This window comes from Lethenteron reissneri, chromosome 4, assembly GCF_015708825.2.
Source record: "Lethenteron reissneri isolate LAM-NWPU_2019-01 chromosome 4, ASM1570882v1, whole genome shotgun sequence".
Taxonomy (NCBI): domain Eukaryota; kingdom Metazoa; phylum Chordata; class Hyperoartia; order Petromyzontiformes; family Petromyzontidae; genus Lethenteron; species Lethenteron reissneri.
In genome coordinates this window covers 8,828,435-8,842,813 of record NC_083782.1, presented here as the reverse complement: position 1 = coordinate 8,842,813, position 14,379 = coordinate 8,828,435, and the positions used below count along the sequence as shown (strand labels likewise).

General features: G+C 48.8%; 1 protein-coding gene across 6 annotated transcripts in view; it reads left to right on the top strand.

Annotated features, from left to right (window-relative positions):
- Nucleotides 1–11,304, top strand: part of LOC133350267 (monocarboxylate transporter 13-like) — a 44,099-nt gene extending 32,795 nt beyond the window's left edge. The window contains exons 2-7 of one of the 6 annotated variants that reach the window (XM_061564452.1): nt 648–774; nt 6,282–6,571; nt 7,198–7,341; nt 8,470–8,603; nt 9,534–10,377; nt 10,993–11,304. In XM_061564452.1, coding sequence (XP_061420436.1) covers nt 6,367–6,571; nt 7,198–7,341; nt 8,470–8,603; nt 9,534–10,377; nt 10,993–11,207 — 1,542 coding nt within the window. In that variant the 5' untranslated portion in view covers nt 648–774; nt 6,282–6,366 and the 3' untranslated portion in view covers nt 11,208–11,304. Of the gene's footprint in view, nt 1–477; nt 790–6,281; nt 6,572–7,197; nt 7,342–8,469; nt 8,604–9,533; nt 10,378–10,992 lie in introns of those variants that run through there. The other 5 variants (XM_061564460.1, XM_061564445.1, XM_061564434.1 and 2 more) reach the window with 5 other exon arrangements.
- Nucleotides 11,305–14,379: the final 3,075 nt, after the last annotated feature.

The following is a 14,379-nucleotide window of genomic DNA, read 5'->3' as shown; positions in this document are numbered from 1 at the left end:
TAGGCTGCGTATCATGACCTGCACGCATTGCCCTCCCACTTTCCTGGCTTTTAAACCACGCTACTGACACGTGTGGGTCATTTTCACATTTTAAGTGTGACGTGGAAAAATATGCATTTGTTTTATTTTTGAATTAAACCAATTCCATAAACTTAATTTGCAGAAATTAAACACCGTAACAGTGACCTCATAACACGCTGAAAATTCAATGATAATGCCTCATCAGCAGTTACCGGCCGCGGTAGATTACTGGAATGTCTACATGTGGAACACGTAACTCCCCAGCACTGCATATGCACAGGGTGTGTTTATTTTTCGATGGCCACTCCAGTTTCCTCCCGCACATCGCAGAAGCGCTCAAGGAAGTCGCTTAAATGTCTCGAACGTCTTTTGAAAAAACCGTCCGTCTTGGAACGGGTAGGATTTTCCCCGAGGTAAAGAGAGAGAGCACAAGAAAATCATTCAGGGGCAGCGCCGTCGGGGAAGAGAGGAGGGCGCATTTCGGCGGTCGGTATGCGCTCGCATCCATGGGACGGTACCTTTGCTCCATCCCCCGGAGCGAGGTGCATGAGGAGGGTGCGGCCCAACGTGCAAGCCTCAGCGGTTTTTTTTTTGTGTGTGTGTTGTTGTTGTTATCTTCGTCCCAGGGACGCACTTTAAAACCCGGCCGGCTTCGCCTTCGACAGCACGGGGACGGGGCGCGCTCCACGGAATCGCGAGCGCCGCGGAAACGGGGATCATCGCCACCGTTGGGGTCCTACAGCGCCGCCAGATGTGAGTTGAACGACGGTGAGCTGAGTTTTTGTAGTCGTGAATGGCAACGTCGCCATCAGATTGTGAGCTGAACACGATGGTGAGCTGAGTTTTTTGTAGTCGTGAATTGTTTTGGTATAGTTCAAAGTTTTAGAGTTTCCTTTTCTCCAACGAGTGGTAGGTGAAGCTTAGTTTTATTCGCAGCCAAGAGCTGGTTTTGTAAAATTCCAAACTCATATGGAGAGGGTCAGTCTCTCCTGTTGACCTGTTAAAAAAAAGAGGTGCTCAATTTTAGCCATTCGCTTTAAAAACATTACATTTGATCATTTAAAAAATTGCTGGGATTCTTTAACATGTTGGTGGAAAAGCAAGAATTACCGATTGGTTTTTGGCAACAACAACAAAAACTGGTTACCGGAACTTTGTTGTGATTTGGCTCTGGTGTAAAGAACAAGTCGCTTCCTTGCAGCACGTGCACCAGCCGGTATGAGATGCCGGTACGAGAAGTGAACATTTCCCAGAATTTGTCATTTATGGCAGCGACAGCGGAAAATAATTCAAAGCGTTTCATGTAACTGGGGTCGGGGGGGGAGTTATGAATTGAATCTCTTATTTAAAAAAAAAATACTTGGTGATGTTGCGGTCACATTTGCCGAGTGGTGCACAAACACAACCACCAAAAAAAAACTTGACACATTCGTCAACAAAACTGTGGCCTTAAGTTACAAAATGGATAATAGGTGACATTTTGGGCAATGGGCCTCTCTTCGTAGCACATGTATGTATCATGTATGTTGAACTTCTTTCGCACCCAACGTAGCCAATCAGAGTCGCGGGGGGGGGGGATAAACTTACGTAATATTAAAAAGATCCCTTGACTCTCGGATAGTTGTTCTTTGTCGACCATATGATAGAAGCTAACAGATCACAGAGCCAGTGTAAAATATTATAGATTTGAAGTTTTCGTGACTGCAAGGATCCATACTCTTTGGTTTTTTCGGTGAAGTCACGTAGGTGAACAATAAAACAAATGAAAATGAAAAAAAATTATTTGTTTCATATAAATAAATGTATTTGTTTTCATATCAATAAATGTATTTGTTTTAATTTTAATTTGTTTTATTTTTTACCTACGTGACTTTACCGAAAAAACCAAAGAGTATGGTGTAAATATTGTTACAATCTGGCTCTCTGAACAAGCCGAACACTCATCAATGAGCTTGGCCTAACATTCTTAAGACTTGGTGAGGCTTTCCTGGCCAAACTGAATTATTATTATCATTATGATTATTTTTCAAAGTCACGTACACTTTTAATTGCAGAAGTCAAATATTGGTTGGGTTGTAGTTTCAAGTTGGTGAAGTCAAATCAGAACATTCACGTGCATTCTTCGAGAAACGCTTTGTTTACCTTGCCCGGATGGTCTTCTTCCGAGTTCGCGCATCTTGCTGTAGTCAAGTCAAAGTGAGGCGATCATAACAATAGTGGGTTTTCCCCTTTTTTCGGTCAACAAAACTGAAACCTTTTAACAAGGAATCATGCGTGCATTAACCAAAATGCAAACAAAAAACACACTGATAATATATGCAGCTGTACGCCTTTTGGCGTCCTCTGATCTAGCACCAACTGAGACGAGGCTCAAAAGAAAGCCGTCTCTGGTGTGGACCATTCAGTTTCAAGGACAGTGCATATATTATAATATATGCATTGTCAAAAAAACACACAAAAAACACACTGATAATTATCAGTGTTTTTTTTTGCATTTTGACCACAAGTATTGTGATTAATGCAGACATGATTCCTTGTAAAAAGGTTTCAGTTTTGTTGCCAGAAAAAAGGGGAAAAATCCTATTATTATATTTTGGTACTGGCAAAGGAGGTCTCATGATGAGGAGATCATATTGTCTTCTCGGTGGCTTGCTCGTCATCGTAAGATGTTTCTCAAAACGCGTGGCAGAGTCCATTGTCGGCTATGGAGACTTCACGAAGTTTTTTTTTTGCGCGGAGAATGCGATGAAAACAAACAAGCAATCGTCAAGAAGGGAATGTTACCCGGCGGCCTGCAGCTCGTAGGACTAAGCGGACAGACCACACTAGCCTCCCTTGAGTTCACTGAGGCAATGGTTGGAAATTCCACATTCTCATGGTGGGGAACAGTCTCTGTTGAGTTTTTGAGTCAGCTGGCCCGGATTTGGCAAGGACATTTAGCCCGCTCTTCACCCAGGCAACCGGAGAACACAGACTTAGATGTATTTCTTGACTTATCACTCTAACAACAAACGATTCAATATTATGACAAACGCACAATAAAAAAATTGGCATAAACATAACAATTGTGAAGAAATTAAATAAACGGAAAAAATATTGTGCTGTCTGGGACACTTTCCAATATTGATCCAGCATGGGCAGAGTTTGGGAGGTGGGGGCACGGGGGGGGGTGGGCAATGTCCCCCCCCCCCCCAAAAAAAAAACTGCACACCTTTATTAATTTATTTTCAGTAGTTCACAATTAAGATAAAAATGCAAATGAATTATACGCACCCGCGATTCCTAATGTGAGGGACAAAGCGAACGTCTGCCCCCCCTCCCCCCCCAAATATATAAGTCAAACTCCACCGATGCGATCCAGGCTCCTATTTACATCTCACTGGCACGGCCGACTCATCTCCAAGAGGGAAAACAGCTGTTGATGTGCAGCACTTGAAGGCGCCACCTAGCATGGTGTGGTACAATCGGTAAACTTTCACCTTCGTATAGAAATTCGGTTTCAACGAAACCTCGTGTATAAACAGGACAGAGTTTCTCTCTACTAGATGACCACTGTTGCCTCCCCATGAGAGAAACTAAATAATCAACCACATTAGTGTCCTAGACCAGGGGTCGGCAACCTATGGCTCCGGAGCCGCATGCGGCTCTTTACGGGCTGCTTCTTGACGATATGTACGTATGTAGAGTATGTACTCAGATGCATTGCGGCTCTTGAAATACTGAATTTTGTACCGAATTGGAAATAAATGGCTCTTCTTGTTATTTTGGTTGCCGACCCCTGTCCTAGACGAATGCAATCCCACCCCAATGGAATTTAAATTCACAATCTTCCACAACTGAGTCAAACACTTTAACTGCATTGCTACATGGGGCATGGCACAGAGTTATGGGTTATTATTATTATTCAATGACGATGGTGTTAAACGACGTTATTGTCAGACCTTCCGTACACAACCGCTGGTAAATATCGACCCTGAGCTTTTCGTAATAAGGTTCATTTGGACGATTGACAACAAGTCCGCAAGTGTGTACGGACCGGCAGTCACTCAGTAGGGATTCAAATCATCTCCATGATCTCTCTCACTCTCTCTTTAGTATTGGGCAGCATTTATCCCCGCTGTTGATTGTAAGCGAGTGTTGAAATGTCCCATTCCTACAATGGAACCCGGTCTCTCTTTAACGCAACGCTCACTTTGTGAGTTCCCTGTGACCTCATCCGATCTGAGCGCTCCCGTTAGCAGCGGTGTCGATGAGCTGAGTCAACTCCCGGCTGAGAATTCAACGTATTTCTTCAGCTCGGAAGCCCCCCCGCTGTACGACCGAGTGAGCAGTTACCCATTGTCTGAGTGAATGTATTAACCCGTGTGCTGCACCACCGTCCTGGCATCTAAGTCATCTATGAGTGTTTGCACTTGGATAGACCCAGTCACCCTGCCCATGCTTGTTAATCTATAATATCACGTCCGCGTAACCTCCAGACATATACATTCCGAGCAAGTCGTCGTGACCTATTAAAGCGGAATTAACCTTTAACCGCGTCCGTTAGGCTGGCACTCCAATCGGAGAGCACGCATCGCGATCAAGTCATTGGGTTCACGCACGGTCAAGCGTTGACTCGGTCCAGAATTCTTACTGGGTGGATTGAATGAGCACCGCTGCTCAGAAAGTCCACACTACACATTTTCGCGTGAGATAGTAGAATGTGGTGTGCAGTAGGTAAAGCATAGAAAAAGTGGTTCATTTGGGAACGATGACCGAAATCAATGCAAAATTACCATCCAGGCTCAGCAATCCAACCTATTTGTTTGAACAAATTGGCTCCGTTGATGGATGAACCGAGTACTACGCTACCCGCCATCTCGTCGCTAAGCCTGGTCAACAGACCGCCCTATTTTATTTTCTAGCTACGTGACTTTACCGAAAGAACCAACGATTATTGATCCCTGCAGTCACGAAAACTTCAAATCAAGATTGCCTTCGAGGTGATTCAAACCCTCCCACGGAAACCGGGGAGGTGGCAGCGTGCTACCGAACCATTCTCTTGAGGTGCAGCTGCATTGAAACGCTGGTCGCCTCAAATCAAATCGTAATCTCAGAATTGTAAAACAGAGTTCAAATTAAGTTCGCAGGTCAGATTCGCCCATCATACCTCTGGGAGAGATACAAATAAGCGCCACCTCTTGGGACATCGACAGTGGTTTTAATATGGAAACACTTGTCATGTCTATTGGAATATCGGATATATTGTACTGCCTTAAGTATGGAGACAACTCAGGTGTATCTCGGTGAATCTCAGGAATGACCTTTCAGCAGATACTTGGCTAATTTAATTCTTGAGTGTTTGGCTTTGTGTGGAAGAAAGCCAGAGAAAACCCATACATACGAGAGAGTAACACTTATAAGTGAGCATGGGGAAGGGCAGGCTACTGATACAGGCAGGCGAGTAGCCTCCAAGAGTGTGGCATCTAGACCTAATAGCAGATGGTGGGATACTGCTGGGGCAGATATTGTAGGTCGCGTGTCTTCTGCGCAACAGCTGGAGAATTTGGCGGAGGGTAGAAAGTGTTGGCGAGATGTCCTCGCATCAATGACTTTGGCCATGATGACATATTGATCTTGAACCAAGGAATAAGTGGAAATAATATAGTGCAGGAACAAATGATATGTTAACTACCTCGCCTGGCATACAGGAGGTTGTGGGTTCAATCCCGACCAGGATATTTGAAGTTTGCATGTTATCCTCGTAGTCGTGTGGATTTTCCCTCGGATCCACCGGTTTTCCCTCCACATATAAAATCAACGTGCGTTTACAGTAGTTGGCCGCTATAAATGTCCTCGTGATGATAGAGACACTTCATCTTGGGACCTCCTTTGCCAGTACCAAAATATACTAATATGATTTTTCCCCTTTTTTCTGGCAACAAAACTGACACCTTTTGCAAGGAATCATGCTCACATTAACCACAATACTTGCAGTCAAATGCAAAAAAATATATATCAGAGTATTGTTTTTTGTTTGCATTTGACCGCAAGTATTGTGGTTAATTTAAACATGATTCCTTGCAAAAGGTGTCAGTTTTGTTGCCAGAAAAAAGCGGAAAACCCCTATTAGGATAGAGACACTTTTTTGAGCTATCATTTGTGGCCAGTTTACCTCCCAAATATAGCTAAATAGCTCAGTGGGCCTTACCTGGTTAAAATAACAAAAATGTCTTAGCTCATGTACTTCGTTGTTTTTGATGTCGTCGTTGCTGTGGCAGCCGTCGGCGAGTCGGCTCGCGCGTGCGTCCATCCCAAGCGGCCTGGCGCCCCACCGTGGGGACCGTGCCTCTCGAGCAGCGGACGATGGGGGCCAGACGCCTCGAGAACCCCCCGGATGGCGGCTGGGGCTGGGTGGTGGTGGCAAGCTGCTTCATGTCCACGTCGCTCACGCATGGCGTGCAGAAGAGCTTCGGCGTCTTCTTCGTCGAGTTCATCGACTACTTTGACGAGAGCCGCAGCCGCACGGCCTGGATCAACTCCATCATGTACGGCGTCTCCCTCTTCATCGGTGGGTTCGGCGATTTGAGCCGTTGCTGCTTCGTCATCCGCCGCGTCCCGTGGGCGAACACCGCGCGCGAACATCAGTCTGCTCGCTAACGGCAGCATCAGGCCGGCGGTGTGTGACCAATAAGGTCCGGATTGTTCTCTAATAAGGTTGGGCACTGATAAGGCGTTGACAGGTAAGGATTCTAGATTTGAAGCTTTCGTGACTGCAAGGATTCATACTCTTAGGTTTTTTTCGGTAAAGTCACGTAGGTAAAAAAATAAAATTAATTAAAAATAATAATAGAAATAAAATAAAATAATAAATCACGACGTTTCGGAGGCAACACAAGTCTACGTCATCAGGTGGGACCGTCACAGCCAGATTTGCTGGAGGAGGGGTGGGGAGGGGCTTATCTGAATGTGGTAGCCAATGAATGGAACGTATTAGGGGAGGGGGGGGGGGGGGGCTAAAGAGAACAACAGGTGCACATGCTAGAAAAGAACGCCAATGCACATGTTGTTTTTACCCAGTGTTGGTTGGCAATCCAAATACAGGTAAGGAGTTGCCGTTCAGCACTGGGCCTCCGCCGCCTCTGTTTGACTTCCCGTCCCGTGCGTGCGTGTCCTCGGCGTCTCCCTCCCGCGCAGGTCCCCTCGCCGTCACGCTCTCCGCTCGCTTCTCGAGCCGCAGCGTGGTGATGGTCGGCGGCCTCATCTGCGGAGTGGGCACCATGCTCGGCATGCTGGCGCAGAACATCACGCACCTCTACATCACGGTGGGCTTCGTCACGGGTGAGCGCGCGTGCGAGCGAGCGAGGATGGATGAGAGAATCTGCGCGCGCGGCCTCAAGTTTGACGCAAATAATGAAATGATTGAGGCGTTTTCGACAGGCGAATCAACGCATGGCTTACACGTAAACATGTCAACGTGCGGTTCTTCGTGATGAGGCTGAGAAGAACAACGCGCTGAGCTTGGTTTGATGTTGAGCAAGTGTCAGACTGGGATTCGACCACAGAGGGTCTGTGTAGTCCTCTGGCACAGGCACCGAGTAAAGCTCTCCAGTTGCCTGGGTGAAAAGTGGGCCACGTTTTTCCCCAATCCTGACCAGCTGGCTCAGAAATCTTCATTTATCCCTGGGGAAAACCGATAAGCTGCGGTGCTCTCTTTCACGGATGTCCGGCAATAAACAAACCTGGTGTGCCGAGGGCAGGGGTCGGTGCTGCATGCGGCTCTTTCAGGACTGCCCCGTGACTTCATTCACATCGCATTGCGGCTCTTGAAATTTCGAGGTTTTTTTATTTTTTACCCAATTCGAACAAAAAATTGCCCTTCTTGTAATTTTGGTTTGCAGACCCCTGGCCTTAGGGCACCGCCTAACTCAACACAAAATTCAACGCATTCGTCAATGACGCTGCCTTGAGTGACCTTCCTTTTTAAGGCAGTTTTGGCCTTGCGCTCGATTCATGAAGAGGGGCTACCTGATTGGTGGGCGTGGCTATTGTAAAGTGGGCGAGGCTGATGGGGGATGCCAGCTCACCATGTGTCCCAGTTGACAACAAGACAAAGATCCCCTGTATAGCCTTTAACAGGCTGTTTGGGCAAGTGCTGTTAGCGAGCACTGGCACAGCACACGTGGGGGTGGGTGGCCAGCACCACGCCCGACAAGCTTTGTCTCCCCAGTGGCGATGTTCACACACCACACCAGGTACTCGTTTAAGGCTGAGTCGATCTAGGGGAGGCCCAGGACCAGTTCAGATAATCGTCACTGGTGTTGATCATGAGACCGGAATGGAAGCTGGGTCGCCGGGTTCCCAGTTGAGCCCTTCCAAAAATGTGGTAACGTTAACCCCCCCTCCCCTCCCCGAGTCACCTGACCTCCTGACCTCGGTGACCCCGCCGTGCACTGCCCCCCCGAACAGGCGTTGGGAGCGGCATCGCCTACACACTCACCAACGCCGAGGTGGGGCGCTACTTTGACAAGAGGCGAGCGTTTGCGGCCGGAATCGGGGTCTGTGGCAGCGGCGCCTCGTTCATCCTCGCACCGCTTTTCCAGGTGTGCGGCCATCCGCGTGTCCTGAACTTTCATTCGTGCAGTCATTTGTTCGGTCAGAGTTATTTCAGCAGCCTTGAGATGGTTTTTTAAAAAAAATGCATCTCAATTGCTCAGAAAATGCCTGAAATCCCAGGTTGGGTGGATCGCAGATTTCATCATGCGCCGAGGACTGCTAAAATGCAAGCTACCCAATATATATGGTAGTCTAGAAATTGCAACGATATGCTTTTTTTTTGCAAGGTTGCAAAGTTGAATACACGTGGGTGAATTTATTTTCCTCTCGCATGCAAAGAAACACTGATCAAGGCATAATACAGAGTTTGTGTTGATTACACTCTGTTGATATGTTATGACTGACATTCTAATCTTAATTGTAATTATTGATTGGATCTTATTACCAATTGTATCCCAATTGCAGTAGCAGGTCATTTGTGAATGTCTTTAATCAGCAGAGCAAGATGTCAGGGAATGGCCAGGTAAGATGACGACACAGAACCATACAATGGGTTAACACGAAATTTCAATGCAAAACATTGTCGACTGCCTTGTGACTTATATGGTGTCCTCATGTCGTCATAAAAGCTGGCTCTGTTGCCACTTCGGAGGTGCAACAAAACCCAGAACATATCTGGACATTCAAAATATCTAACAATAGCGGATTAAGAAAGAAGGCCTGCATGTGAATGCGTTGTCTTGAGTTGTGTATTATTATGCAACTGACAAAAAAACGCCCAAGACTTTTAATGTCCCGGGCAGACATACATTTCCAAGGACAGCGACCTCAAAGAAAGGACGATCCTGGCAAAACCAGTACGGGTGGAATGCCTCGCGACACCGACACGGCCGCGCATCGCTGCCGTAAATCTCGGCACCGGTCCGGCGCTCTCCTCGGTAACATTCCGTCTTGCCCCCTCCCGCCCTCCGCCGCAGTTCCTCATCGAGCAGTACGGCTGGCGCGGCTCCCTGCTGCTCATCGGCGGCGGCATGCTCAACGTGTGCGCGTGCGGCGCCGTCATCCGCCCGCTGTACCTCAAGTCCGAGGTGGTGGCCCCGAGCCCCGACGCGCCGCGCCGCCTCGCCAACATCCGCGTCGCACTCGCCGAGCAGCGCTCGCACGGCCGCGCCGACGGCACCGGCAAGTCGGCCGACGGCGCCAACGACACCACCGTCGCCGTCGCCGCCACCACGCGCATCGTCCTCCCGCCCGAAGAACCCGACGCCGGTTTGCCGCCCACGCGGCAGCCGCCGGAGGAGCATTCCCCGTACGGGCGCCAGCACAGCACGTTCCGCTCGCGGCTCCACAAGCTGCTGGACCCGACGCTCTTCCGGAACGAGCAGTTCACGCTCTTCCTGGTCTCCAACACGCTCTTCTCGTTCGGCTACCTCATCCCGTACGTGCACCTGGCGGCGCGGGCGCGCGAGCTGGGCGTGGGCGAGGCGAGCGGCGCGCTGCTCCTCTCCGTCATCGGCGGCGTGGAGACGGCGTCGCGCGTCGCCGCCGGCTGGCTCTCCGACTTCAAGCTCGTGAGCCGCTTCGACTTCTACACCATCTGCGTGGCGCTGTGCGCGCTCACGCTCTTCACGGGCCCGCTGTGCCGCACGCTGCCGACGCTGCTCGTCTACGCCGTGTGCTTCGGCCTCTTCGTCGGCTCGTGCCGCTCTCTCGTCATGCCCGTGGCGGCCGACTGCGTCGGGGTGGCGCGCATGCCCAGCGCCTACGGCGTCACCCTCATGTTCCAGAGCGTCGGCATCCTGCTGGGACCCCCCGCGGCAGGTGAGCGGAGCCGGCGGCGTCGTCGTCGTCGCGAGCCACGTCCTGCTGAGCGTGGCTTGCACGGGGTTTCCCATCTTCGCCGGGTAGGATGTCGTGGGCGGCCGCCATTTTTAAACGGGCCCGAGTTATTGACCTAAAAAAAGTAGTTTTTCACAATTTTTTGTCCATAACTATATTTGTATTGTTATTATTTACAATTTTGTTATTTTACCAGGTAAGGACTACCGAGCTATGTAGCTCTTTTTCAGAAGCGGCGAGGCCACAAATGACAGCTCCACGATATGGCTCATCACGTGGCAATTTATAGCAGCGAAATACTCTAAACGTGGAGTGCAAAAACCAGAGGACCGAGAGGAAAATCCGCGGGGAGAACATGCAATCTCCACATAAACAGGCGTCAGGGTTGGGATCGAACCCACGACCTCCTGCATACCAGGCGAGATAGTTAACATCTCGCCAGCGTTGCTGCCCCTATTCGACAAGCCATCCAGCTCTCCGTAAGAATGGCCATCGCTCCACGACGCGACGCATCGTCGCACCCCGAGCCGGGTCCGTTTGGGGCGCCTGTGACCCCGAGCTGTCGGTACACCCCCCCCCCTCCACTCGTCCCCGCAGGCTGGCTCCACGACATCACGGGCAACTACGACATGTCGTTCTACATGGCGGGCGCCGGCCTGGCGCTGTGCGTGCTCATCCTGCTGCTCGACCCCATCGCGAGGAGGCGGCGCCGGCGCCGCTGGCAGAAGGAGCAGGAGCCGGAGACGAGCAGCGACGCGTTCCTGCCGTGCCCCTCCTCGGACGTGTACGAGAAGCCGTCTGCTCTGCCTTGACCGCTGCCCCCCTCCCTTTCCCCCACCTCCTCCTCTGCCCCCCCCCCTCCTTCCCCGAGGTGATTCAAAGCGACTCGATGAGCAGCGCTCATCTCCATCGGTGGCCCTAAGCCAGTGGTGGGAATTCCACATTCCTATGGTAGGGGCCAGTCTCTCCATAGGTGAGTTGATGGCGGCGCATAATGGCCGTGTCGGAGGCACCGAGCCAGCATTGCTGAGGGCATGGGTTCGAATCCGGGTTTTGGTCAATTATGGTGCCAAAAAAAAACCTTTGAGTAGTCAGATTATGTGACTTTACCGAAAGAACCAAGAAGATGAATCCCTGCAGTCACGAAAGCTTTAAATCGAAATTTAGTCAGTTTAATTCAGTTAATTCTGCTTCTGAGGGCTCAAGTGAATGAACACTGTCTATTAGATGAGTGGACACGTGGAAAACCACTCCCTATGTTTGTGAAGTGTGAAGGAGTTGCACGAGTGATGGGCGACCGAGGATAATTGCAGCAACTCCGCATCTGTCGGTGGTGTCACCTTCCAGGGTCTTTCCCTCCCGCGACCTCTTCCTATTTCTAATTTGACTGAGCAGGTTCCAAAGAGGACACTGCCTGACTCTACGCGCACAAAGGGGATGTAGAAGGGGATGAAGCTAAAAGAGCCGAATAAAACGTAAATCATATCAGTTCTGTGGACCAGTAAAAAGTCATAACAATAATAGTGGTTACCCTTTCTGGCAATAAAACGGTTGCGTTAAGATGTTACAACACCATTTGTGCATGCTCACCACAAGCACGTGTGGTTGATGCAGACAGGATTCCTTGATAAAAGAATTATGTTTCGATTTAAAGCTTTCGTGACTGCAGGGATTCATCTTCTTGGTTCTTTCGGTAAAGTCACGTAGAAGGAAAAATAACCTGAGGACGGCTGCTTGCGTTGTGGCCGAAACGTCGTGAGAATTATTTAATTATGTTTTATTTTTATTATTTTATTATTTTCCTTCTCCGTGACTTTACCGAAAAAACCAAGAAAAAAAATAATGGTCGGTGTTTTAACATATTAACACAGCTGTTTTATTGCCAGAAAGGGTGAAACATATTGGGTTTTTTTTTATACTGTCAAGAAAGGCCCAATACAGTGAAAAGTTAGCTAAATGTATTAATGTAGCATTGTGCACCCAGAGAGAACGTGTTCTGTGTTTCTATGGGCAGAGCACGGTTATAATTGCATACACTACTGAGCAGGGTCAATCCTAGGGGGGTCACCCTTGTTGGACGCGAAAGAGAAGATCAAGTGATGTTTGAATATGATTTGAATAAGCAGCAACCATTTATGTAGTCACAATCAGCAATATGTATGTGTGAGTGGACGCTGCATGTAAAATATGAACGAGCAGCGATGTAATGACTCGTACAACCTGCTCTGCTTCTGACAATCCAGGTTCGATTCCTGACCGTGATCTAACCGAACCAGTAATTATTCGCTACGAATACACTGTGGTAACCTGTAGACTGATGGAAAAATACCAAGATAGAAAAAAAATATGAGAAACTTGATCAAGACGATAAAATCCCACCACCAAAAAAAATAATCATGCTCGAAACGAGATCGTGGCCTTTGAACCGAGACAATTCATCGAATCGCTAGGGGCAGGGGCAATTCCTTTGCACGCCCATTCAATGGACTGTGCAACAGTGCGTGTGATAACAATGCACAGGATACACGTGCTGTACAATAGTACAGCACGTGCCCTCAACAAAACCGAAGGCAGTTTCATGCTCAAACGAGCACTAGCCGGCACACACCTCCACTGTTGGTCTTCAGCTGGTGGTGGAAATTCCACATTCCTATGGCAAGGGACAGAGTCTCAAAGGCGTAGCCACCGTTGACCTGCCAACGAACGATTCAGCTTCAAACCAGGTGGATCTCCTTTTCCAAAACCTTGCGATAGGGTTGCCACCTCCGGGTACTAAAGACGGGACACGTAAGAGGAATATCTCTGGAATGACAGAGGACAGAGCCACACGTGAATGCACTGCCTTGAGGTGGTGTACGATTACGCCACCGACAAAAAAAACGAGAGATTTAACGTCCCGGGAAGATGGACAGAATTCCTAGGACAAGCAGCTACCTCGGCAAGAGGACACTCTTGGGAAAAACCAGGACAGGTGGCAACTGCACCGTGGAGGGACGATGATGATGATATCATGCTCCAACAGCTGAGTTACATCCTCATCCTGTCCGCACATGCTCCAAACTCATGTGTAGTGTACTAATTCACAGACACTAGTAGGAGGTACTCTCTCTCTCTTTTATTCCGGCCTCCCACAGCCAGATCGCAGCAGCCCCGACTATGAGTGGGAGCTCGTCCTTTTATCCTGCCCAGTGTGGCCAGGCTCCGCCCTCGGCCCCGCACCCCTCTGGATCTCCCAGAGGGCTCCGTGCTGTGCCCACAGGTCCACTAGAATGGGCTGCTACCCCTAAGTCCATTGTCTACCAATCTCCCAGCGACACGCGCTACAGTGACTCATCCAATGTCACCACACATGTATGGAACATGTGTGTGAATGTGTACACTTTATTCATAAATGTGGTTAGCGCGCTGCGCTACGAACCTGGCGACCCAAGTTCAATTCCCACTCATGGCCAACAGCAGTGACGAATATCTGATCCAGGCTTGGGCCTCCCCTAGTTCTACGCAGCCTAAAATGAGTACCGAGTGTGATGTGTAAACACTGCAACTGGGGAGACAAGGGCGGCCGGGCGTGGTGCTGGCCACCCACCCCCTCATGTATCGTATCGACTATACGGGGGATCTTTGTCTTTATTCATAATCTCATATGCTGTATATATGTGTGTAAAAGGTCAAAAATTGTTTAAAGCAGGACTAAAGATGTCACACAAACCTATTATTAGGTTGTATTATTATTAGGCTTATTGTTAAGCCAAAGTTAAGGTATTATGCATAGTGCCATACAAACATGTGCAATGATGCTGCTGAAATACATTGACAAGTGTGAGTGTGTGTGCCCTAATATAAAAACTGCTTGACTACCCCTTATTGGTTTTTGCCATACCATGCTCACCACAATCACCCGAAGTGATTGTTTTTGCTGATAACACCCATTGATAATCATCAATTATTTAACCAGCAAAGCCTCCTTGGGTTTAAAAACTTTGG